This window comes from Rissa tridactyla, chromosome 6, assembly GCF_028500815.1.
Source record: "Rissa tridactyla isolate bRisTri1 chromosome 6, bRisTri1.patW.cur.20221130, whole genome shotgun sequence".
Classification (NCBI taxonomy): Eukaryota; Metazoa; Chordata; class Aves; order Charadriiformes; family Laridae; genus Rissa; species Rissa tridactyla.
In genome coordinates, this window is record NC_071471.1 from 9,498,545 (window position 1) to 9,524,407 (window position 25,863).

At 36.2% G+C, this 25,863-nt stretch overlaps 1 protein-coding gene across 1 annotated transcript in view; it reads right to left on the reverse strand.

Annotated features, from left to right (window-relative positions):
• RSRC1 (arginine and serine rich coiled-coil 1) overlaps nt 1–25,863 on the reverse strand; it is a 170,439-nt gene that overhangs the window by 140,939 nt on the left and 3,637 nt on the right. The window contains exons 2-3 of the mRNA XM_054205922.1: nt 21,666–21,860; nt 19,019–19,144 (exon numbers count right to left, since the gene is read on the reverse strand). Of these exons, the coding sequence (XP_054061897.1) occupies nt 19,019–19,144; nt 21,666–21,853 (314 nt within the window). The 5' untranslated portion in view covers nt 21,854–21,860. The remainder of the gene's footprint in view (nt 1–19,018; nt 19,145–21,665; nt 21,861–25,863) is intronic.

Genomic DNA, 25,863 nt, shown 5'->3' on the forward strand with positions numbered 1-25,863 from the left:
AAAATTCCAGTAAGCTGTAACTAAAAAAAAAAAAAAAGTAGTTAGTAGTTACTGAAAACTTGGCATGAACAGTACACAAATGCAGCTGGAGAGAACAGATAGAGAAAACACTACTTTTAGTCTGGTTTATCCTCAAGCAGTCCGTTTGTTACAAATCTAGTTCTCCAAACTACAACCTTCTGGTCCACCTCTTCTCACTTCCACAGAAGACTGAAGTGCTGCTTTTGCCACAATGGCTTGACTATCCTACAAAAAATTCTCCTTAAATGGGGGGGGGAAGACTAGAACCAGTGCCGACAGTGACAGCGTATCTCCGGTTCAGCACGCCCACAACGGTGCTGGAAAACCTACCGGAGATCAACAACTGGGTGAAAAAGAATTGAGTCCAGAAATACATAAAGTTTACTTAAATTGGGCTTATGTGTTAGCAGTCCTTCGCTCAGAGACTTGTGTCTCATGGAGTTCAGCCAGCACTCCCTGCCTAAGGAACGAGTGAGAGGTGAGAAGCTGGCTACGACCCTACCAGCTGCAGGAGCGCTTTGATAAAAGCCTTCACAGAAAACTAAAACCAGAAAACACACTTTACTAAATATTATCTGAAAACCAGAAATATAAATCAGAGATTAAATAGCTGCTATTCAAGCATGGAGATAAATAATTTGTTTTTGTTGATGTGCTTTTACAAAATGCCTAACAAAGCTCGTTACGCTAACCTGTACGTAACTGTAACTTCTTATTTCATCAAATGGCTCACTTGAGGAGCATTTCCTTGCATGCAGAAGTGTGATCTGCTTGAGAAGGCCAGATGCACATTACAGATATGTATGGAAGTACATAAACTGCAGTGTTATTGGATACACATTATTTTTGCATTCGGCACAGAAAACTATATATGCTATTTTTCAACAGGCTTTTTTTATGCAGAGGGAGGGTGGTGGGAGCAGCTGTGGCCAAAGGAAGTGTAATGAAGTGTGTTGGCTGGGATTTGGGAAGGGAGAACAGCTGTGTGAACAGCTCCCACTGATCTACTGGAATTGCGAACTGTTCCACTCCATTAGCCATGGCAGGAGGCGATTCTCTCCCCACTCACACAGAGGTCACTAATTGCCGCAGATATAACTGGTCCAAAGGAGCTGAGGATCTTTGGCCTCATCGTCATTGGGGGGAAACATGTTGCATCATTCATTTCCCTTGTAATCTGTATGAAGACTCTGAACTGCCTCCCTGAGAAGATTTCACCTTAAATTAGGACTGTCAGTTTAAGAACGCATGTATTTTGACATGAAATTAATCTCTTTCACACATTTCGTTTCTTAGAGGCTGTCTCAAAACAGGACTTTTTTCTAACCCTACATAAATGTAGCCATCTCATGACTGAGCAGCAAAAGCTAGAATTTAATTCTAATAAAGTTTGGGTAATAAAAGAGTAAATAAATGGGAGTTATTACATCATCTCATCTGCCAAATAAACTAAGAAAAAAGCCACCCCTCCAATGCTGCATCGTTTCTCATTCAAAGCAGTTTTAACAGTCTTGAAATTCTAGACTTCAAGGGCATTAAAAACGCATACACCAACACAGATGCATGCAATACCCAGCTGCACATATATTATATGTAAACTTTCATATAAAACCAAAGTTAAGGTTGCTAAGAGAAGTAATTATTATTCCAGTAATCTGTTAACAACAACAATAACAAAATAACCCCAGCTTGCATCAGCTGAGAATATCCAGCTTGTTTTATTCTCATACAAGAGTTTAAAAGCTACCCAACCTCAAGGTGAGGCAAAAGCAAAACAGTTGTAAGTTTGCCACACAAAGATACCAGCAAGAAGGATTCCTTCCTTTCCTAACTGAATTCCAGAACTGACGCCTTTTTACGTTGAAGAAAAAGCAACCAAAAAAAAATGGGCTGTATGAAACTTCTGTCCCTTTAGATTGTCTAATCCTGCAGGAAAGGCATTTTGTATCTTTTTTACATTCTTTTTTAAAAAAAAAAAAAAAACCATAACAGGAAAACTTGAATTCTATATGATCGAATAAGGTAACATATTCTATTAGCAAGTAAGTTCATCAGGCTTTGTAATTAATTTATCCCTATACATGCAGTTATTCTATTCCTGATACAGCTGGAATCTGTTTTAAAAAACAAGGGTCCAGCATACTTTCAGGACTCTCAATAAAGACACAAACTTACTTGTTTCTACATCATGCAGGCATTAGTGACTCTGCATCTGCTATGACAGGAAGATCTGGATGTATCACACAGCAATGAAAAAAGGTCAAATTCATTTTCCAGATGGAATCACTATCCAGGTAATTATTTGTTGTAAATTTGACAACACCTCCAATATTATGTTAAAAAGTTAAGCAACGTAAATGAGAGATTTCAAGGTTGAATTTTTCACTTCCCTACTGCCTCTGAGAGGTTCAAATTAGTTACAGGTAAGGGCTAACTTTCTGTCTCTTTTTGAAAAGACCACTGTTTTATTTTTGTGATTGTAAAACATCTAAGATTGAGGCCCCAACCATGGTTTGAGCTTAAAGATGCTATAATATTTATGTATACTTATATCCACAGAAATATTAGACAGCTGAATGAAATTACCTAAACAGATGCTTGAAATCAACTTACACCATGGAACACTGACTGTTCTCATAAACTGAAAAAAAAAAAAACACCCCACCAACCCAACCCAGAGCATTACAGCACCATCGCTGTCAACGTGAGGCACTCAAACCACAAGGAAGTACCAGCGTGAATCCAAAACTGAACCAACAGAAAAAAACATCTCAACATTTCTCATTCTTCAACACTGCAGCAACTTGCAGTACCTCAAAACACTGCTAAAAGACAAAATTAAAGCGTACGCTTGCGCTTAGAAACAAATCCATAATTTAAAATATTGGAACTATTGAGACAGACTTGATTCACACGATGAACAGAGGTCTCATATGACACTTAGGAAATAACACTTAGATAAAAAGCTCTGTGTCTACTTGTACTTGACTGGTAACAAACTAAACCATTACTCTGTGCTCACAATTAAGGAAAAAGGAATTTTTTTTTTCTTTAATTCAGCGATAACCAGACATTGTAGGTTTAAATTTTATGAGATGTAAGAAGTTTGAGGTATTCTACCTGTACTTTTTACCACACTAGGTTTATGAAGCATACAGAAAGACTTGTAGAATACCATCTTGTTTTCTCAAATTAAAAAAAATAATCTTAACATATTTAATGAAAATAGCCGTAACTTCAGTATAGGATCAAGTCTCTGAAAATTAAGTCGTGAGAGGGCTCTAGAAACTCCTGTTTCTAGTGCAGTGCACACACAAAAAGAGAAAAAACTAGCATGCCATACTGTCAAAATCTTTTGAAGACACAACATAAACAGCTTGTATATTTTGTTACTATTTTTCAATACACAGTCCATAAATGCAAAGATAATTTTCTAATTTACAGGCAAGTTAGATGCATCTTACTTTAATATTTTGTATTTTACAAGCACAGAGTAGATATAGAAAAGCATGTTCTTTTTTTAATATTCTCCTAGATGAATACTGAAGAGCTGATTTGCGGGAGACTGACGAATACACAGCTGACGGGCTTATCGGATGCAAAATCTACTTTACTGGAAGTTATCACCTATAAGCCTGTTGTGTCTTTCCCAAACCCCAACTCTAATGACTAATTAAGAACTCCAAGGAAGGGACAGGAGAGAAACTCTGAAAATTTCACTTAATATTCCAAAGAAAAATTGTTTTCATCATGGAACCTGTAATTGTTACCTAAAACATTGTAAAATTAAACATATCAAGAAGAGAAACAACAAAATATGAATTGTTTTAAAAAATACATAACGCAACAGAACTACTTGATTATTACACTTCAAAGTGTATTCTGACTGTTCTGATCAATTGATGATACAGATCACAAACTGACAATTTAAATGGGTAATAACAATCAATTAAAATGCCATTTCTAGATACCTATGCCTTTGTTTAAAAAAAGATTCTCAGTTTTACTATGGAATTCTCTTTTAAGCTTTGCTTTTTGTTTAAAACATAAATAAAATCTCACAGAACCACAGCAAAACCATGAAATAATTATAGACCAGCCTTCCTGAATCTGCAAGAAGCCTGCAACAGCAGCTATTATGTACTACACTCATCTCAATTTTGAAACCTGAAGGCAAGAATTAAAATGTAAACTGTATTATTTCCATCACTGAGAATATTACCAAAATTATGCCGTTAACAAGCCAGCTCCAAAAATAAAAAACTACCTATTGTGTCCTTCAAAAGCTTCAACAATTCTCTTCCCAACAGCTACATCACGACTCCCAGAATATTAACACCACTATGGGGAAGTGGGATGGAACGGAATTGGAACATAATGAGATTTTAGAATTGAAAGGTGTAACGTATATTAAGCTAACAATGTACTAAGCAAGGAAAACTTGCCTGCTACCCCTCCACCACCTTCAAACACCTCTTCAGCAGTCACTGATGTTCCCATGCCTACAATGACACCGCCAACTGCCTGCGGTTCCTGGTGCTGGCAGACAGTTGTTTTCCTATTGTGTATTTTTCACGACTCTCCAACTTCGTTTTTCCCTGCACCTACTGTTTCCTGCTACTAATCAAACTACCAAGTCTTTGGGGCTTAAGTTCTATTTTGAATACTCATCAATACTGCAGAGAGCACACCAACAGCTTGATCCCTGTCTGGCACTTTCCCATTATAAGTAACGTAAGGGTACGTTGACTAACCACAGGCAATCAAGATATTACCATTCCTCAGATGAGATGATATCATCTCTAACAATCTATTGTACTTCACAGTTGCAACATACTAGAAACTTGATAACTTTGGTTACCAACCTTCAGGTTTCATAAGATGCACCGGTCTTGTGATCGTATCAGCTTACTGTAAGATATGTTCTGAAATAAGGTCAAGACTTCATTGTATTATTCAGATAATTCGATCTTGTTAATTTAGCTGAAGCATGGGAATACTCCATAATTCAGATACGTTACCACAGTCTTCAGGAAAGCTTTCATCAGAATACTTGAGATCTTACTTTATCCTGTTGCCTGATCCGTAACATTCCAACTTCTAATGCTTATTTTGGGCTAGAGGTGTAACAACATTGAGTAACAATGCGGGTGAGTAACCCCTAATTATCACCCCTCTGAGTAAGGGGCTCTATTGACTTGGACTTAAAGTCAGAGTCGCAATCTAACACCCTTTTGCAGTCAGTGGCTAGAGATCTGTTAGATAAACTCCGATTTTAGCAAATCCTCGTTCATTGAGTCTAGTAGATAGGACAATCAAAGTTGTAAGGCATGTCACCGTGCAGATATTTTGTCTTTATCCTGTAAATTAGACACAACTAAGGACTCCATCAGGGTAAGTCACTGTTTTTCTTCTCAGTGAGTGGCTGAGCCCTGTGACAGCTTTCCTTTCTTTGTACTCATGTTGCTCCTACCTCGTTTTGATTTACAGGGTTTTCACAAGGAAATTTCACAGTAGACTGGAATCATGAAAGAGAGGACCCTTATATTCTGATTTGATAGTTAGAATTCTTGATGTCAGAGACTTAAGGAGGAATAACCAGCTGACTTGAAATTAATAATGGAGAATAAACAGATAACAATTTAAATTGAAAGCTGGCTTGAAATTCACCTACATTTCCCATTTCTGAGACATATTTCCTTTTTGCTCTTCCAGTGCCCTATCCAACAGCTGTTTTCTGCCTCCCTGTTGGAAAATAATGTACAAAATAATGTATGAACAAAACCAAAAATTTTCAGTATATTCACATTTTTGAGGACTGGACAGTTTTAAAAAAAATTTGCTCAGCATACAGAATTTTGTATTTTTTTATTTACTGCTTCTGTTTAGCCATTTACTTGAAAAAAATATAAAATTTTCTCTTTCCTAGTTTAGTAGGAGAGTCAGGTCCAGATATATTTGGAAGCTCCCACCAGAAAGGGAACAGCTCTACCTAAAACGAAACTAAGTTGTTTATAAAGTTCTTCTGTAATATGCATTTTACTTTAAAATACGCTAAAAGAGATTTAGAAAAGCTTGACAAATGATCCTTTCCCAACATATTTTCTTGGCCTTTAATTGTACACCATATTGTTGTGCATTTCACAGGGCATAACAGTATTTACCAGTGCCCCAGTGTTGGGCAGTCTGTGGAGAAACAGCACAATGTCAATACAGGGCAGTAAATTCAAGGCACACCAGAAACGATGACTGCTTTAAGGCAGAGAAAAGTCCAGACGGATGGGAAGTACTGTCCAAAGTCACTCATCATTTCAAAGCGTGGTGAAGGTCTCTAGGAGCAGTACTCTAACAAAGCCCTGGGGAATACAAGCTGATCTTCCAAAGCAAACCCCTGAAGGACAGCAGAAAGGACCTCCTGTCTTCAGGGAGGAGGATGTTCCGTACAGGGAGAGACTTCACCGAGCCAGGTTGGCAATGGGGTCCACTCAGAACCCCAAATTCAACACAAACCAGATGTTGAAATTTGGCAATTGCATAAATGTATGTTTAAAGATCTCACTGTGAACACTTTTATAACTAACACGATAACTACATTTATGTGATTCCCATTGCACTGCTACATTACATCAAAGAAAAATACACTCATCAATTAGTAGACAGAATTTTGACTAACACCAGAATTTCCAGTACAACCAACCAGAAAGCTCAAAGGCAGATTAAAACTGTTGTTCCATTCTAAAATGTATTTCCTAGCAATAGTTCTGATAATCTACGGAGCAGCATTTCCATTGCGACATATTTGATGGGACTTAATAAAATAAAATTCCTAGTGAGTATCAATAAGAAAGGCTATTTGTATTTTATATATTTTTTCTGTCTTGAATATTTGTTCACAAAAGTGATCTCTTCTCTGATTACCATTATAAAAGTCTCAAAATTAAAACAATGGATTTATTTTAAAAGAATTCTGCAGCTTTCCTTAAGGATTAATTCATATTTTAGTTTCTGCTACCACAATTCACTTGCTTTAACCCCTCATCTGTTAATTGAACCATTATTTCATGAATAAATTACTTTGGTTTTGTTTTTGTTTTTAAATTAATAACTTTTTTCAATCTTACACTTTAACCATAATCTGGACAATTGTTTTTTAAACTTATGTTTTAACATCAAATTACTAGAACCGCTTTTTTTGTAGCAAAAATGGCAAAGCTGACCTTTATTTTATTAGCCTACAATTTGCTCACCAGTGTTTTCTTAAGCTATATGAATGGCTTATGTAGGCTGACAGCATCCCACAGATGGTTATGATTACGTTCAACAGGACAACGCACTCATTGAAAACTTTCACAGACGCTTACCTAATGGGATGTCACATTAAATCTGACAGAGTAAGATAAAATAACTACATACTAATTATAACATCTCAAAAAGGTCATTTTCAAATGATATTCACAACATTTCTAATGTAATTATTGACAGAACGGGCGCTCTAACATTCATGTAAGAATGAGTTTTTAAACTACTGCGATTATTACATAGCTTTCTTCTGACAGAAGATGTCCTTGAATATACATAGCTGTCAACATCTTGGAAATAGATGCCCCTAACTACAAAACTCTGGTAAACGTCAGAATTCGATTTGACTACTACTCGCTTCCTCTCTTAATGCTTAATGACTAATTCCTCCGAGATACCCTTAAAAGCCCTAAAATGTTGTCCTTGGGTAGAAACTTTCACTCAGCAATCAATCGGGAGCAAATTAGATGATTGTGTTGAAACGTACTGCACTGTTTAAGCTAACAAATGAATGAAGAAAGGTAGTATATCGGAACATATGCCACTACACTGAAGTTGCTAAAAGGGTCTGTTGGAAGAATATTTGGTTTCCAGTGAAGCTAATACGCTATAAGAAGGGACAGTGATGAAAGAATACCAAGTCATATGGAAATCCAAATATAGTGACAGACACAATTATTTTACTAATTGCTAATGAATACAGTCAAGTGGCTTCAAAAAGCAAAACTTTGCTTGGACTACTTCAGGTTTTGACCTCTGCATGAGCAAATGCATTTCAAACTGAAGCCCACCAAAATTGATTAACGGCGCCAGCCAAGGCCAGCGTGTAGTTGAAGCTTTTTTCCATCTATCACATGGCCCCAAGGATAGTTAAATGAACCTTAAAATGGCTACAAACAGCTCAATGACTACACAGACTCCTGCCAATTAGAAATAATTAGGCAGTCATTTTGGTGGTAAGTCTTTTTAAGTGCATACATAATGATGCAATGATGCTTATTAGCGATCTCATATGAGCTATGCTCAAACAGCCTGGAATAATTATGCAACTATCACAAAGCCTTGCACATCTCTGTACTTCACCTTAATGCATTTAAAAATCCACTTCATTACCTCCAGTAATTAATCCTCCATTAATTGCAGGAAAAGCCCAGTTTACCGTGCTTCGTTTCTAATTATCTTATAAATAGTTATGGTTCTAATTAATGTGTTCATTAAGCTGAATATCTTTCTCAAAGCCATGCTCAGAGCAAAGGTTCCGCTTTTGAGAGAAAAAGCCTAACTAGCCATAAGGTGAGGCCATTTTGGTTGTATTTGCTTTTATTTTAGTATATTCAACCTCCTAATTGGCATTTAAAATCTAATTTGGAAGAACTTCAAGACGACTATATAGCAGAAAAATAGGAAAAGGATTTTTATTTTTTTTTTTACCCATTCTCCAATCAAGAAGCTTAGAGCTTTAACAGGAAAACTTTTAGCATATCTTTTTGATATAGACTGGTAACAGATTTTCAGTGCTATGCCACAGATTAATTTAAATTCTATTACAGTTTAGCTTACCCCTGCATGTTTCCATATAAGAGAAGCAAAAATATAGAAGAAAAATACATATCTAACAGTATATGCAAAATTTGAAAACAACATGCTACTGCCCTTGCCTTCATTTCTAGGATATAAATCAGTGGTACAGAATTACAAAAATATTGAAGTCAGTTATTCAAGCTGAGCATAATGTAAGTCTTTAAAGTCTATAAGAGTTTTTCAGTTTGCCATACTAGGAGTTGATATGATCCTATGAAAACCGCAACTGAAGAATATTTTGAAATAATATTTATAGACAAGGAAACTCCATATCGGAAGCATATGTGTCACAGTATTTTGGATGTATGCATATATGAATTTGCAGAAAACGTAAAAGATTCAAAATAAAAAAAATTCTACAAGAGTAATCCAAAATATTTAAGTTACAGTTAATAATACGTATAGACATTATTTTCCTTTCTTTTCCTAGATTTTAATTTTTTAAAATATGCGTTCTATCTATACACAACTCTCTCCAGTTACACTATGTGAAAGTTTTCACATTTTTTCCTTATGCAATCGCATATTTAACAAAATATTTTGCTCGGGTAATTACTTAAATGCTATTTTGACAATAAAATGACAAACGCTCTACATATGCCTGAAATTATCAATTGAGCGGGTTTTTTTTAATAATCTTCCTACAGCATCACACCCAAGTTAAACCTGGAATCACTGACGTCAAGAGCAGCTTTGCCATTGACTCTGATAGGGACCAAGTTTTATACCAATAAACCTATATCAGAACCAGATGAAGCATTATCATCTATATATCGTCTTGCTCTTGCATTTCAGGGAGACACGGTGCCTTGCCTTAGACACTGGCACCTTTCCCTGTTCACAGTGCCTTACTCCAGCGTTCACATTGCCTCTCACCTGATCTCAACTTGAACCTCCCAGGCTTGACCCTTTTTTCCCCAACCCACACATGGGCATCTCACCCTGTTCTCTTGCTCTCCACTAAAAGAGCACAAGAGAGAGCTTGCAGACAGATCAGTGCACAGAACTACTTTGGAGCACAGAGGTGGGAGGAGAACAGGCACTAAAGGATGAAGGGACAGTCAGGAAAGTGTGACAGTACCCCAACTTTCATCAGCTTAACCTGGCACGAACTCACTCCCAAAGCACCCTTTGGTCATAAGATCCAAAACTGGCAGCTGCCTATTTGGATCTTGAAGTACGATTGATTTATATGGGATAAAATTTGTTTGTACAAATGTACCAAAAATACTGTATGCAGCAACTACTGTCCTCACGAAGACAGCAATGTCCCGCTACTGAGCAATGGCTTCAGCTGAAATCCTGGACAAAAGCAGTGATCAAAGAATTCCAGGGCATGTATGCTGATTTATACAGAAGAGTAATCGTCTCTAAAAACCAAACTGAAACCCTCTAAAGCAAGCGTCAGCAATTACCAAAGATGGATTTGGAACGGCATACGGCACAGCTAGGAGCAAAGAACCATAATACCCTGAGAAAAATAGCTAAGAAAGGCAGTGGTCCCCAGGTCCTGGCTCCCACAAAGTCCCAGACTAGCTTCCAGCCACAGAGGCAAGGCATTACTGATGAACAACATCTTGTCTCTCTGGTAATTAATTTCTCCCAGGGCCTGATATATTTCTAGCAATATATTTAACCTCTAGTTTGAAAAATGCATAGCATCAGCCACAGCATACATCAAATGTTGCTGAGCCCTGATCCAAAGTGGTTGGTTCTAAGAACAGTCTTGTTATAACTGCCCCTCATGTAACTTGAATAAAACAACACAAGAGTAATACACAAAGATAACTGAAAAGGACTATGGTAACCAATCTATTAATACAGAAAGTAAACGTGGCAAGGAATCTGTGGAAGAAACAGTAATCCATCATCAAAACTGCCATCAATAGGGAAGCTGAATTAGGGTTGTACACGTAATCTTAACTCTGGCACATACAACTTCAGCAAGGTTGACTTAGATACATTCAACAAAATTCAGGTTGAATTTTTGAAATACAGGGGTTTGACAGCTACTTGTATTCTATTGTTACAGGGTAACCTTTAGTCTTGCTTTTTACATTCTGATGAGTCCCTTAGAAAATATGTAGTAAAACACTTTTTCAGCAGAAATACACATATTTCACCTACATCTTTTTAAACTAGATACTGTTACTATCATGTGTTATTAGAAGTAGAAAGAAAGATGGGAAGAAAGTAAACAGTAAAATGTTTCAACTGAATTCTACAATCTTTAGTTTCACATTTTGATAATCACATTCTAGAAACCAACACTGGAATCAGTAGCAATTCACATAGGAAATAATGACAGTCTTATATTACCAATGCATCTTTAAGACATCTGCTATATGTTGGTTTGCATAGCTGCCTCTAGAAACATGATCTCTGCAGCAAAAAAATAATAGATTCTATTTCACGGCCTGGGCTTTGGTAGCGGAGAACAGAGGATTTAAAAGAAAGTAAAAATACATAGTAGTTTAGAATGTAGACACATCGAAATCAAAAAGCCAGTTCTGCACTAAGGGGAATCACATTATACTTCTTGTCTTCCTGAGTTCCTTTTCCCAAACAGAACACTGAAGCATTAAAAAAAACAAACAAACAAAAAAAAAAACCACAAAAAAACCCCAGCCCAAAAAAAAAACCCCAACCTGCAAATACACCCGTTCCCAAAGGGAGATATAAAAGGTTTTAGAAAAATGAGAAGCTATACTTAAAACACATTCTGTGTACATAACACCTGGACTGCTTTAGGAAAAAAAGTTTACATGTAATTAGACTCAATGCTTAGCTCTAAATGAGCAGCACTTATGCATTCATACCTTTTTTAAGGCCTTTTTTTTTTTTTTTTTTTTAATACCAATGAAGGGCATCAAAGCAACTGTCACTAGCAGCTATCTGGCCTTATTGATAACTTAAGAGCCCTTGGCGTTGCCTTATGAAGTTTAATTTCCCAAAGTGGTCAATTAGATCTCGGTAATGTGCTCATTGGTGGGTTATTGCTCTAGGATATCTTCAGTGCTACTGCTTCACCCCTGTATTTTTTCCAGTACACTCATATAGACAAACTGTTAAGTTCCTTTTGAAAAAAGTCAGTTACTATAGCTAAAAAATATTTTTAGAGACTATTGGTGATACAACCTGTAATGCAACAAGATCCTAAATAAAAACTGCAGGTTTTGATTTATTGTGGGAAAAAGAAGAAATAGGATCTGACGTTACTATCCACAGAAAAACCTAAAGATCACATGAGCAAACTCAGTAATCTGAATTTCACTAGTTCTTCCCTGCCTCAAGCCTTTATTTGAAGGTTAATGAATGAAAGAAATACTATAATATCTTAAGGAAATATACATTCTAATGGACCAAAGTCTCCAAACTTCCCCTTCCTCACCAGTAAGAAGAGAGACAAACACGTAATATTTACACTGATTTCTTACAGAACTATGTAGGTCTGTACAGCTACTTGCAAGCCAGTGTGCTAGTTTGTGTAACAAGGAGAGAAATAAAAACATCCTAGGCAGCAGATCAAAACTTTAAAAGAATAGTAACTCAAGTAGCTACTATGAGTCAAAAGAAGTAATGAAACATTTCAAAAGAAATATTCTGACTAAATAGCATTGCTTGATTTCTTATAGGACTTTTATCTGCTTCTCTTTGGAAAATTCTTGGATCCATTTCCAAAGGAGGTATTTCCAAAGCAGTTTTGTAGATTAACTTTTCAACACTGTCTGACAACGTGTGCCCAACCTTGTTCTTCACAGTTGTCTTGTCATTTCTTGTTTCTTACAGCAGATACACAGAAAGAGCCATAATTGTACCCTCTCTCTTCGCTAATAGCTATCTCATTGCTCTGAGCCAATACTGCTATTGTTACTCAAATTTCACTTCTTAATTCCTTCCATCTCCTTCCCATCAGACAATAAAACTCATATCGTCTGATGTTGGTAGGGATGGTCAATTCAGAAAACCTTCACTTTCTTCCCTAAGCCTTTCCTTTGCCCCAGAACAGCTAACATCACCTATCTTCACGCTTACTCCCATAGGCAAGACCTCTACTCAACTGAACCCAACTTCAGCTTTAATCCGTACGTCTGCATCATATTTAAATTTAGTTGTTCTTCACAACATTCTTAAAAATCAGTCTTCTAAGTCCACACAACTGCAATTTATCTTATTTGTGGGGTTAATTTTGCCCACTACTTGAGCCATTCCATTGTTTTGGGTTTTCTTTGGTGTGGGTTTGTTGGTGTTTTTTTTTAATTAATCTCTCCTCTGCCGCCTCCTTTTCCTCCATAAACTCTCGATCTAATTTGCTAGGCCCCTCACAATTTTGCTTTTCATTAATCTCTTCTACTACACATTGCTGCTGACTTTAATGTCTACCTCAAAATGCACATTCCTTTTAACTTCCTTTCTCCTAAGAACCTTTATTTTCTTTTCAGGCCAATGCTGTTTTAGAAAATTCTTCCTGAAGTTAGTCATAATTAAAACTCTACACTGTAATCTATTAAAAGATGTCCATTGGTGTGCGCTAACCAGAACAGACAGATACAGTCTGCAACTAAAAGGAAGGCTTGAACACAAGTTAATATAGATTAAGTCTTGATCCAACACTTATTATCAGCTGTAAAACCTGATAGGCCAGGGTTTTAATTTGGAAAGACCCTAACACATTAATATTACCACACTGCAATAATATGATGCATGGAAAAAAGAGAGACTAACTGAAGACAGACCCATTCCTATTCACCATTCCAAGTAACACAAATACAAAAGCATGCAATGATAACACTGTTTATATCTTTGAAAAAGTCTTCCAAACAACACTTGACTGTGCAATATCATCTCTACTAAAATATTTGCTAATAATCATTTGGATCTACTTTTAAGAAGATATTAAAAAAGGAAATTCTCAAAGATAAAAAAAAAAAAACAAAAAACACACCTTCATGCAAAAGATGACTGGCTCTTGCCAGTATTAAAAACTGAAACCTGCAAAAAGCTTGAGGTCTTCCCTCTATAGTGGCACGCTATAAAGAACACAGGTAAACAATTGATACATAGCGAGGATTTACAGCTTGCCCCAGCCATGAATAAGTGTCTGAAGGAAGCGGTGATCTTTTTGAAAACAGCTCAAACCTAAGAATCTCGAACTTCAGGGTGCGCGTTGCCTAGTATTGTATTTGTGTTTGAAGCAGCAGTGTTGAAAACGCATCCAGAAAAGGATGGTGGGGAATTCCTTTATTGTAAGTACATCATCACCCTGTGTCATAAACCAGGCAATGCAAGTTACACTATCTTTAGAGATCACTAAATTTGTGAACCTGACTTATTCAGTGTGTATACCAACACAGCAATATTTTAAAGAAATTAGTGGAGTTTAACTGTTGTTTATTTAATGACCCTTTTCACATTGCACTTCTCTGAGCGACTAGAAGACCCTATTTTTAAACATTACAAACCATAAGTGCTAAACACAAAGAATTCTGGCAAGCTATAGGAGTTGAACATAAGTTAATTCTAGCTTACGTTGCTAGGATAATAGCAACTTCAGTCAACAAGCTGCTTTTTCATATCAAAAAACAAGTCTATTCCAAAGCCACTCGTAAGAAGTGGGTCACCCTGCCACTGGACTGCAATAAGATGCACACATTTCAATACTAAATCAATTAGACTGGAACAATGGTAAAGAAATTAGACGTAATTGTGTACCCACACACACACTTGGAAAAAAAAAAAAACAGAACCAAAACGAACACACTGATCAAACACTTCTTTCACTGACAGTCCAAAGGCATCAATTCTACAAACAGGATTACTCTACACACAATGTTTTCTCTTCTTAGATGTGTATAGACATACTAGCTGTTATTGTGTCAATCTAAGTTGAACCGTGTTAAAGATATTTCAAGACAGCAGTTTTCAGTTTAACATAAAGGGAAAAGCCAAAAACACTTGGCAGACAATAAACACAAACTTGTATATTTAAAGGCAATTATAGTAAAATACTCTATAATCACCGAATTGGATGAAATCAGGGAATAAAGGTTAACACATTTTGATTAATTCCATTTAAAGCTACATGAATTAAAAGATTTGCATTACGCGTTCTGATGTAAAGTAAGTATTTTCATATACGATTGACTTAGAGAACAATTGCAGTGAAAACTCCAAAAATATTAACAAGACTCTATCCACATAGAAATTATATGAGATCTGAGTTTCTCCACTCCAGAGAAGCATAATATTCTAATAAGAACTATCCTAATCTTCACCCAGCAATAATTTCAAGATGATATTATTATTCTCATTTCCTTGAATAATATCCATACTCCAGGGCCATTTTCCTTCTCATATTCAATATCATGCATGCTTGTATCAAGATTCCTTTCTTCATATCCTGTCACAGTATCAATCACTGCCTCCTGTCCACTCAATCCACTTTTGATTTATCAGCCGCCGTCTTTCTGGACTCCATAACTCGACCCAAACCATTTTAGCAAGACATTGACAAATAGCACCCAGTATCACATCAACCTGTTCCACTTAGTAAACTAAGAAACAGTAACTGTGACATCTCTGCATAAGTATTCCATTCTATTCCCCAGACTGATGTATATTAATGAGGAGATGGTATTTGAAATGCTTCTTCCACATCAGCATCTAATATGATCAAATTAGGAAATGGGATGATTTATTAAATTTCGTAGGGCTGAAATATTTCTTTATATCACTATATGTGTGGTTTCAGAAAGTGAGCTGTTGCTTTCAATTTTTCTACTGAGGATGTGCCTGCGTTTCACAGACGAATTATTGTCTTTAAAAAGATTGCAAGAAGGCGAAATGTTATTAAGCAAATGCTCAGTAAAACAAACTAAATCGGTTTTAAAATTCCTAATTTAATGTAAATCTTGGTTGTTTTGCTGAAATTCAGTTTGTGATCTTATTAAGTCATATTTGCATTGTACTATCTTGCTGTAGGACAGCTTTAAATTTATAGCATTACTAGCAAGCCCCACTTTTTTGACTCTAAAAATGCATCGAAAAGAAAATAGTTATTATATGCACAAGTTTTCTTATCTTCTAAAGTAAAGTACAAAACAAAAAAATCATTTTAGGTTACAAACAATACCTACTCAAAATATTTTTAAAACATGTCACTGTAAAAATCTAACTTTCCAAATTAAAATTTGATATTTCGGTATTTTACACAGTTGGAGCTCTGCGAATCATTCACTCAAATGAAACACCCTTGGCAGAGAGGTTATTAAAAAAATTACATTACAGCCACATATACTTTTACCAACATTTTCACTACCTTGAAAAACAAATCATCTTAATTTGATGGGGGTTTGTGGGGAGAAAAGACATTATAGGATACAGAATTTGTGACACCTGCATGACTTATACCAAAAAAAAATCCAGTGATTTAAAGATACCATGTAATGGATCTTAACTTCCAATATGAAACTTGTTTTCTAGTGTCCGTCCAATTGTGAAAAAAAAATTAAAAAAAAAAATCACAGTTGCCCAAGTCCAAAAAGTGGTATTCTGAAGGTACAACCATAAGGTGATAAATACAAGTAGCATAGAGATGATCTTCACTTTATTGCTGTATCTCATATATTGTGGCTTTTCAGGTGGGTCAGTAGATTTTACTCCCTGACACTGGCAATTCAGAAGTTGGAGATCAACAAAAATACTTCAGTGGGTAACACGCTCCACTACACCAACGCAAGGTGGCTGCCTAAGTTACTTCTGATCATTTTATTAGAGAGTTCACGTAAGTGTTTTCTTCAGTACTTATCTTTAAAAGTCATATGAAAATAAGCCGCCTCACCCCAAGCAAAAAAAAAAAAAAAAAAAAGAATGAATTACAGATGCCAAATTCTTATGAAAATTCCGCTTCAGTGCTACAAATACATACATTTCCTAAGACAAATATTGTCTCTCTGCATTTGACAGCTTTATATGGATTTTTCTTCTCTGAATGCTTTTTAAATTCATTTCAACTTCTGGTACCCAGAATCTCCAACAGCAAGGGTTTCCACAGCTTAATTATGCAATATATATAAGAACCATCTCCTTTTGTTTGACTAGGATCTGCCACCAGCTGACTTCATTCACTTCACACCTGCCCCAGGTCTTACATTGGAGGAGATAGGAAACATTCATTCCTTAATCATCTTTTCGTGCCTTTTTTTTTTTTTTTTTAAATATCCCTCCATCACATTCCATCTTTCCCCCATGATCTTTTTTCCAGCCTGACGAATCATAATGTACTCAGTCCTCTTAGGAAAGCTGTTCGTACCTTCGATCGAGTGCACGAGACAGATTTTGAGATAGCAAAGAAAGGAACTATTTAGCATTGCTGCGACTGCCTCAACGCTAACACACAGGGAAAACACAGGCCTCTGGTAGCAGCTTTCTTCAACCTATTTAACTCCTCTCCAGAAATAAGATTAATCCATGGCTTCTCAGTGTAACATTACAGCAGAGAGCAGACTTGGAAAAAAAATTACTGTAAAGGAGTCAATGTGTCCTGTTGGTTTTAGTTCTATACTTTTAACAATTTAGTTTTATGCTTTTAAGAGGCCAAAATACTCTTCTGTCATTATTTAGGGTGTTATTTATAAATATTTTTCCTGAAGAAATGTGTCTGTGAATAGTAATATCATTAAAAGCGACCTGCAGCTATACCTTCATAGCTATGTACTGAAAAGCTAGTGTATTTTATACATAAAATATTTTACACATAATGTTTCCTAGCACAAAATTAAATAAATAGTAGTCATGTCTTTAAAGTTTTTAGGTGCATAATTTCCACATATTGCAATGACAATTAACATTAGTTAACATCACTCCTTGGAAAAGATGACCATTAGTCTAATGAGATTTGCAATTTATATTTATTACAATAAAACCTAGATCTTTAAATCAGGTTAATCATATTTCCTAGTGCTGAGTATCTGACATCCTAAAAAACACCTTCATTTTCACCTTACTCTTTTGACATTTCATTGTTTTAAAACTGATTTTGTTAGCAGAACAGTGGATATTTCCAGGAATATTTCTACACACAGCACAGTAGCTTATCTGGGTTGTACAGCTCAGACGGTAAGTATACTCAAAGAGAGATCAGGCAGTTTAAATAACCAAATTGCTACTACAAAGGCACTGTAGCAATAAGTGTCCAAGCAACTACCATAATGAACAGCTGTGAATAAGTCATGAGAGAATACAAATAAGAGAAAGCGAAATGTTCACATCTTTCAACAAGGATTTTTCAACTTTTAGAGGCAACAGCTCCACTGATTTGGTATGTGAAAATAACATGTTTTCCTAAATTCTTAGTGCAAGTACACAAGATTACCTGGATGACGATCTGTAAACACATACTAAAACAGCTTTGATCTGCCTGATACACTGAATAATTAATTTAAATTCAATAGAAAATCCAGGGGAAAACTTTATTTCAACTTTTTAATTGAAAAATACACACACACAAAAATTGAGCTTCTTTTAATTACAAAAGTATGAAGCAGATTTTATAATACAATTTGCAGCATCTGATTAAGATTTAAATATTTAAATTACATTTATTTTTGAAAATATTCATTTTTCACAATCCAGTTTATGAAAAATTTCAGCACCATGGATATCTTTAAATATTAAGAAAAATTTGTATAACTAAATACTCATGTCTTTCCAAGGGAAATACAGATGAGAAAAATAACAGGTTAGTCTGATCTTCAGGGGGCCAATGTTGTGCATGGGAGTTATGGGAATCAGTAACCAAAAAAATCCACAAGAAGTTTTCAGATGATTACAGTTAAACCAAGGTGACTTCATTAATGCTTTTTGCACTTGGTCAAATGCAAAACATCTAACTTATCTTCAAAGCCAACTGTTCCACCAGTGTAATTTAAAGACTTAGTACATCAAAAGCACAGCACAGAGATTTCAAATTAGGAAGAGTTTCAAGTGATGTGTAGTTTAGACAATCACTTGCAACTATTATTTCTACTATATTCCAAACTCAGTAACTATATGGCGATCTTAAATTAATGATTTTAGAGTAGAAATTATAATTATTTTTCCTAGAAAAGATTCTTACCTTCTTGTTCTACTTTTTGATCTCGATCTTTGAGACCTGTAGGATTTGCCTCTGCCCCTTGATCGGCTACGACTGCGTTTTCTTCTAGAACCATATGAAGAACTACTGCTTGATCTGTGTCTGCGTCTAAAACAAAACCATGCCATTAGTGTGCTACTGCTTCTAAAAACAAATAGGAAAAAAAACCCTAACAGTTTACTTAAAAGGGACATACAAACCTGTGGGTTTTGTATTATAACATTGTTGTAGAAGCCTCAAATACCACTATTACACTGTAATAAGCAATTCACGTACACCTGGGCCACGCCTGTCTTAAATAGCTTACATTCTAAAAATATACATCTCAAGACAGAAAAAGGGCAGAAGGAGAAACAGAAGTTAACTGATTTGCTCCAAATCATGCGATACCTCAAGGACAAAGCCAGGAACACAGCTCAGCTCCCAACAGTTTTTAGTCCCATGACCAGCTCACTGGAACTCACTGCCTCTTTGCCAAATCTAAGGTTGAAGAAACATTTAGACCTACATTCTCAGCAGGATTTCCACCAAAATACACTGTATGGGATAAGAACTACAATTCTAGTGCTAAAAATGAAGTTCATAAAATGCTAACTTCTGCATTGCCACTCTATACAATTATTTCCAGCCACACTATGTGCAAACATAAAATCTAGACATAAAAATTCATTTTAAATTATGTAAACTTAAAAATATTTTCTGTATCTCTCTATATATAAACTTACAGATGTGTTATGTCAACTTTCATAGCATGCAATCTTTGTTCTGCTCTGATGTAGACAGATCCTCCTATTTTTTTTGAAGTACTATTACTAATCAAATAATCAGTATTAATTTATTCCATTTGAGCTTAGAAATTTTCTCCTGAGTCCAGTCAGGAGCCAGAATGGTACTTCCCTTCCCCCTCCCCCCCCAACCTCCCCATTTCATTTATTCAAAGAACAAATTCTTATAGGAGAAAAGTGAGAGAATACATACTAAATACATAAAATAAACCAACTAATCCAAAAACTGGTGAGAGGGATACCTTCCAAGTCTTTATCTTCTGCAAAATTTCCTCTCCATCTCCCTAACAGCTAAATAAATAACAATTGCAATCTTTCTGAAAACCTCCATATTTTTGGCCTTTATTATGTTTGATTAATATTAAAATACGTAGAAACATTTCTACTCAGGATGTAGTCAATGTGATATGTGCTTATCTAGCACAAGGCAAAAGGTGCTGTATTACGTGCAAGTAATGCTGCAATAGTCCAAACTGGAAAGGATATATAGGTTAAATACTAAAGAACAGGTCTTCATCTGAGAAAGAAGTGCAATGTTCCTGCTAAACGAAGATGAAGAACAGTCATCTTAGAGACGGCTGCTTTTGATTCTTAAGGGTCAGGGATAAACCCAGCAGGACCCCAGCGTGTAATAGTGACTTAACTGCCAGGAGCAAATGCCCTAAACTAAGGGCAAAGCAAAGGTGCCAGCCAGATCCTAAAAGCAGACACTTTCGTCTTTTCTGGATTCAATTTAAGTCAACTGGTCTTCGTCCAGACTCTAATCTCCCTTCAAGCTCTGTTTTTATCTGCGAGATAGCCATGCCTGCACTGGACTAAAGAGATTCATAAAGCTGCATGTCATCAGCATATTGTTGGCATCACAGCCCATGTCATCTCACTGTGTCCCCTAAGGGCTGTATGTAGATGCTAAGCAGAAACAGAAGAAAGGGAGGATAGAAATAAACACGTAAGAAACCCCCCGTAACCAGCCAACTTGCCCCTTATTGACACACTCTTCTGCCAGCTAAAGAAAGGTTTTTCAGGAGCACTTTCTAACACATTTACAGTGCAGCTAGACACAATGAGTATTTTCCAGCTCAATTAATAAATTGACCACCACCTGTTCAGTTCGACCCCAGGATCGCCGGAAGTCAGACTGAGAAACAACCAGGATGTCTAAAAAGGCCAGGTACTGAAAGAGGCCTCTGATGAAGCAAATAGGATGTTAGGTCAGGAAAAATTTGGTAGATTTAGCCACATGATCAATGTTCTAAACACCTGGCTGACTACTGTATTCCCTACACATAAAAAATAGCAAGAACAATTGTTGCAGCAAATTCATAGACCTACTATAAAACCACCTAAGTCTATCTATTGAGGAAATCTACCTTGTTGTCTGGAAAGACCTACTTGCTTTATTACAACAGAAAAAAGTAACACAGAATAGTCTATAACTAGTTGAATGAAGCTACTTTTCCAACTGGCATGAATATATGAACTACTACATTTCCAAAAAGAGATTAGAAATTCATTATTTAGAAGGAAGAGAAAGGAAAAGTTATTTTACTTTGTTGGGTTTTGTTTGTTTTAATAAGGAAGTTACCTTTGGATCTGCATATACGCTGGTTTTGTATTCTTGGAGTGGGAAAACTGTTTTGGGGTTTTTGGTGGTGGCTTTGCTTTTCTTTAAACGTAAGTGGAAATACTGCCACATCTTCCAAGATTCAGAGCAAACTTTGTTTTAAAATTCCAGCCTAGAACTGACTACACATTGGATTCAAACACATCTGGCTTTGTACCATAATATGAAAGAGACCTATTTGTAAACAACTGCAATAGAGAGTAAATTACTATAAATGCACCTTTTCTCATAAGAATGAGAACGAGACTGGAGATCTCGAGACCGCGACCTTGACCTTGATTTCCTTCCAGATTTTTTGCGACTGTACGTTCTGCTGTCTGAGGAACTACTTGAAGACGAACGCCTGCGGTGTTTCTTTTTCCTTCTGCTTCTGTTCTCTTCTTCTGTGTCCGAGGAGCGACGTCCCATTTTTAAACTACATAAAAACAAAAATTCTAAACTGTAACAAAGTCTTGTGCCTACATTACATTGTTATATATAAGTATTTATAGTGTCTTTGCATATATAAATAAGCATACGGTTATACCATTTTTAAAAGTTATCATGCGAGTAGAAAATTTTAGTTTGGTACACGAAAATTAAAAAAAAAATAATCTAGATTTAAATATGCCAACAAATTCATGTTACCAAGTAACTTGAAATTTACATTGTCAGCAAATTTTAATTAATTGATTATGGTATTAAAGTTCTAAACTTTCACAAAAGTTATTTCACAACCATTTAAACACACATAAATGTACTGATAAAATCATTTACATATCAGAACATACTTGAACTTATATTTACTTTTCTGCTTTAGATATTAATTTTTCAGAAATTTAGGGAGTGATGGACAAGATACTTCCAATATCTGATATTTCAATTTAAGATACTATGCAGTCCATAGTACAGCATCTTTAGTGTTTCATTTACAGTTATAAATTAAGATCCATAATAGTTATACAATCAACAGAACACAGTCTATTGATTTCAGTTACTGACGTGACTTCATGTGTTTTTAGATTGTGCAATTAAAATAATGTACGGTTTTGCCCTACTTGTTATAATTAAAATACACATTGAGAAAAAGAAATTTAGAAAGTTATTTTTAAATTAATTTAAACTAGAGTTAGGCTGATTTTGGTTCTCAATTTAGATCCATTCCATTTTAAATTCCTTTATTCCAAAATCAGACCTATAAATACCAAACTTCAGAAATGTTTCTTGATTGCCAATGTGTTCACTTGGACAAAGTTTACAGACTTTGATATCAGATTTGAAAAAAAATGGGTGGTAGGGAAGCCTGCCATTCATTTAATTGTTGCAAAGTCTATGATCTTCATTTGTAACTCAATTTCATTGCTTCACAATTAAGTAACTGTTGTATTTCTTGGCTTTTCAGGCTGCAAAAAGTGCATAATGCTTTAAAACTATTTTTCTGTCCCAGCAGTATCAGCCCTATCCACCCAAGCCTTGAAGACCCCTCTTCACACACACTTCAGCTAATGGCAGTTAGTTAACAGCCCTTCTTCCCAAGAACAAACAGGTATTTCAAGGCTCCCTAGCTACTTCTGCACTGGGAAAAACAGGAACTCATAATTCTTTAACATTCATATCAACAGCTAGATCACGGACATATTTTGCCACAATATCACCTGTCTTTAACCAACACTGAAATATTACAGGTCCTCATATTTCTACCATAAACAGGTTGAACTTGTTCATTTTCCGCATGCAAACTTTTGCCCTTCCTCACACCTTTTATCATCAAGGCAGCAGACCCTAATCTCTTGGGTAGAGACTGAAAACAGAACAAAAGAGAAATTCACCATTAAGTACGTTTATGTTTAAATTCACAAAGGGTTTACATGCAAATATAAGTCTTGATTACGCAAAGCCTTTTGGTCAAAATGCATGATTGAGCAAAAAAAAAACCAAACGTGTTTAGTTACACAAACTCTCTTAAACCTACATTTTCACCCTCAAGTTCCCAAGACAGATAAAACTGGTTTGCTACATACTTGCTACAATCCTACACCGATATATCTAAACACCCAACCAGGCACGGGATTTGCAAAGTCGGTGTACTGCGACCACTTTTCCCAAGGGAGCCTTTCAGGTAGCTACACTCAAAATACAATAAATATACACACAATGCTGCGTTTGACAGAGTTTGAAGACTGTACCAGAGATGCATGTTTGCTTATCAAATTGAGACACATTCCTCCCATGCTGCTGAAGCTCATTCCAAGGACCTTCAGACCCCTGGAGCCAGGGCGAGGAGCTACAGCAAGCACAAGTCAAGAGTCAAAGGGACATCATCCTGGAAAGTGGCAAGTTCTCAACCTGGCATCTACTTCAAGGAGAGTTACCATTTTTACCCAACAGTTGTTTAACGCAAAATACAAGACAGTCCCTTAAGTATCTGGATTTTCCTTGACATTCACTAGAGCTCACTTACTGCCACAATCTAAACAGCAGCTACGTAAACTCATTCATATGTAGCTAAATCTCTGTGGATCACAGTCAGCTCTTCGGCACACAACCCGGACCTATCAGCTACACTCCTGCAGCCAAGAGCGCCTACAAATTAGTTGCTACTACGCTTTGCTGCGGTAAACCCCTCTGTATACATACTTCACTTCCCAATAGTTTTTGTTTTCAGCCCTTTAGAACCAGTCCTTCAGCTAACAGTTTAAACAAAGTATTTTTGAAATATTCAACTTAAAGCAGAAAATCTCTGTGCACCTAAACCAGCAGAATTCTAGGTGGATGAACTGCTATGCAAGAGAATTTCTTTTTTAAATTAAGTTATTTCTACCATCTTACTAAAGTTATTCCGCACGGATTTTGAAAAAGACAGTACCTTACAGACTATTTAATCTCACTCAAGGAACTATGACTTTAATTTACAATTCTGTAGAGGAATGCCAATTTATATCAACAGACCATCTTATGAAGTAATTTTATTTTTTTCCCCTTGTAGTAAAAGATTTACAGAGCTCCAAGGTACTAACAGTTATTGAACAGTAAAATAAAGCTCTTCAAATATATACTGATAGAACAATCTTCAAATGAACATGAACCTGAATCTCAAACTTAAAATAAGCGGAACTGCTCACAAAGATGAAACTACAAGGCACAGATTTTAAGTTAAAAGCTCACAGACCACAGCTCATGACAGCAAGATTAATGAAAGAGACCAGAGAAACAAAGAGTACAAAAGACACTTCTGCCGAGATATTTGCCACTTGATGTGGATATCATTACGAGCCAGAACATTACACTTCAACATATATATCGTCTGTTGTTTAACTTTCTTTTTTTGCCATCAGCTTTATTCCCCCCATTTGGACATGCAACTGGATTAAGCACCATATAAACTACTGAAATGTATTATGTAATTCTCAATTTTGTGTCTTCAGGACCAAAAAAAGAACTACATGCCATGGCCCTTCCCTATTACAGGACAAGCCCTACAGCATACATGCACATAATTGAGCCTCAGGAGCTACAGGAGCATGGACTTTACTGAGGACAACGTACAGGACAAAGGCACATGGGTGACTGATGCCCTGGATGTTCTAGAGTTTCCACCAGTAAAGAGGTTGCCAGAAGCAGAGCGCTGATCCTGGAACAATTTGTACAGCCGTAATCCTAGTAGATCCTCCTCCTGCGAGGATATCTTGAACGTACAAAGGCAACAGATAACCTTGCCCAAATGGCACTATCTTTCACCAGGGTCTTCAGACCATCCCTTCAGCATGACACACATTTTCCTATGAAGATGCCTCTTACAAACATAGCACTTGAGAGTAGTCAATTGTCAAGACCTATAACAAACTAGTATTCTCCCTGACTACTGCCTACTCCCTCCATACTCCTGAACAGACCCGGGAAAAGGGATTGCCAGCATTGATTGATCACACCAGATGAAGCCTGATCATGCCAGCTGAAGAGTCGTTCTGGTGGGTCAGCAGTGGTCCATATACCATTTCCAGAAACTAGACTCTATGATAGCACCTACAAATCACAGAGGAGAACTAAGATCACCCAGGGAACTTTAATCAGCAAAATAATGATGGGGGGGAAGAAAATGCAAACAGAGAAAATTAAAACTCATTACATGGCATCATATGCTGAATCCCATGGGGTTTTCATACCTGTCTGTTTCCATACAAAGTCTGTAGATACACTACAAAGACTCATACCATAGAATTAACAGAGTGTTCACCCTTATAGCTAGGGGGAATCCCCTTTTTAATGCTCCTTACCCTTACTTCTTAGGCAGAAGCTTTAAGCCATAAATATTTGCAATGGGAGATATGCTCTTGCCAACCCCTCTTTACATGTAGGCACTGTGGAAGATATGCCTCTCAATGCCTGGAGAGACACAGGAGGCTTTTATCCTGATTATGGAGCAATACTAGGTGGAGTAG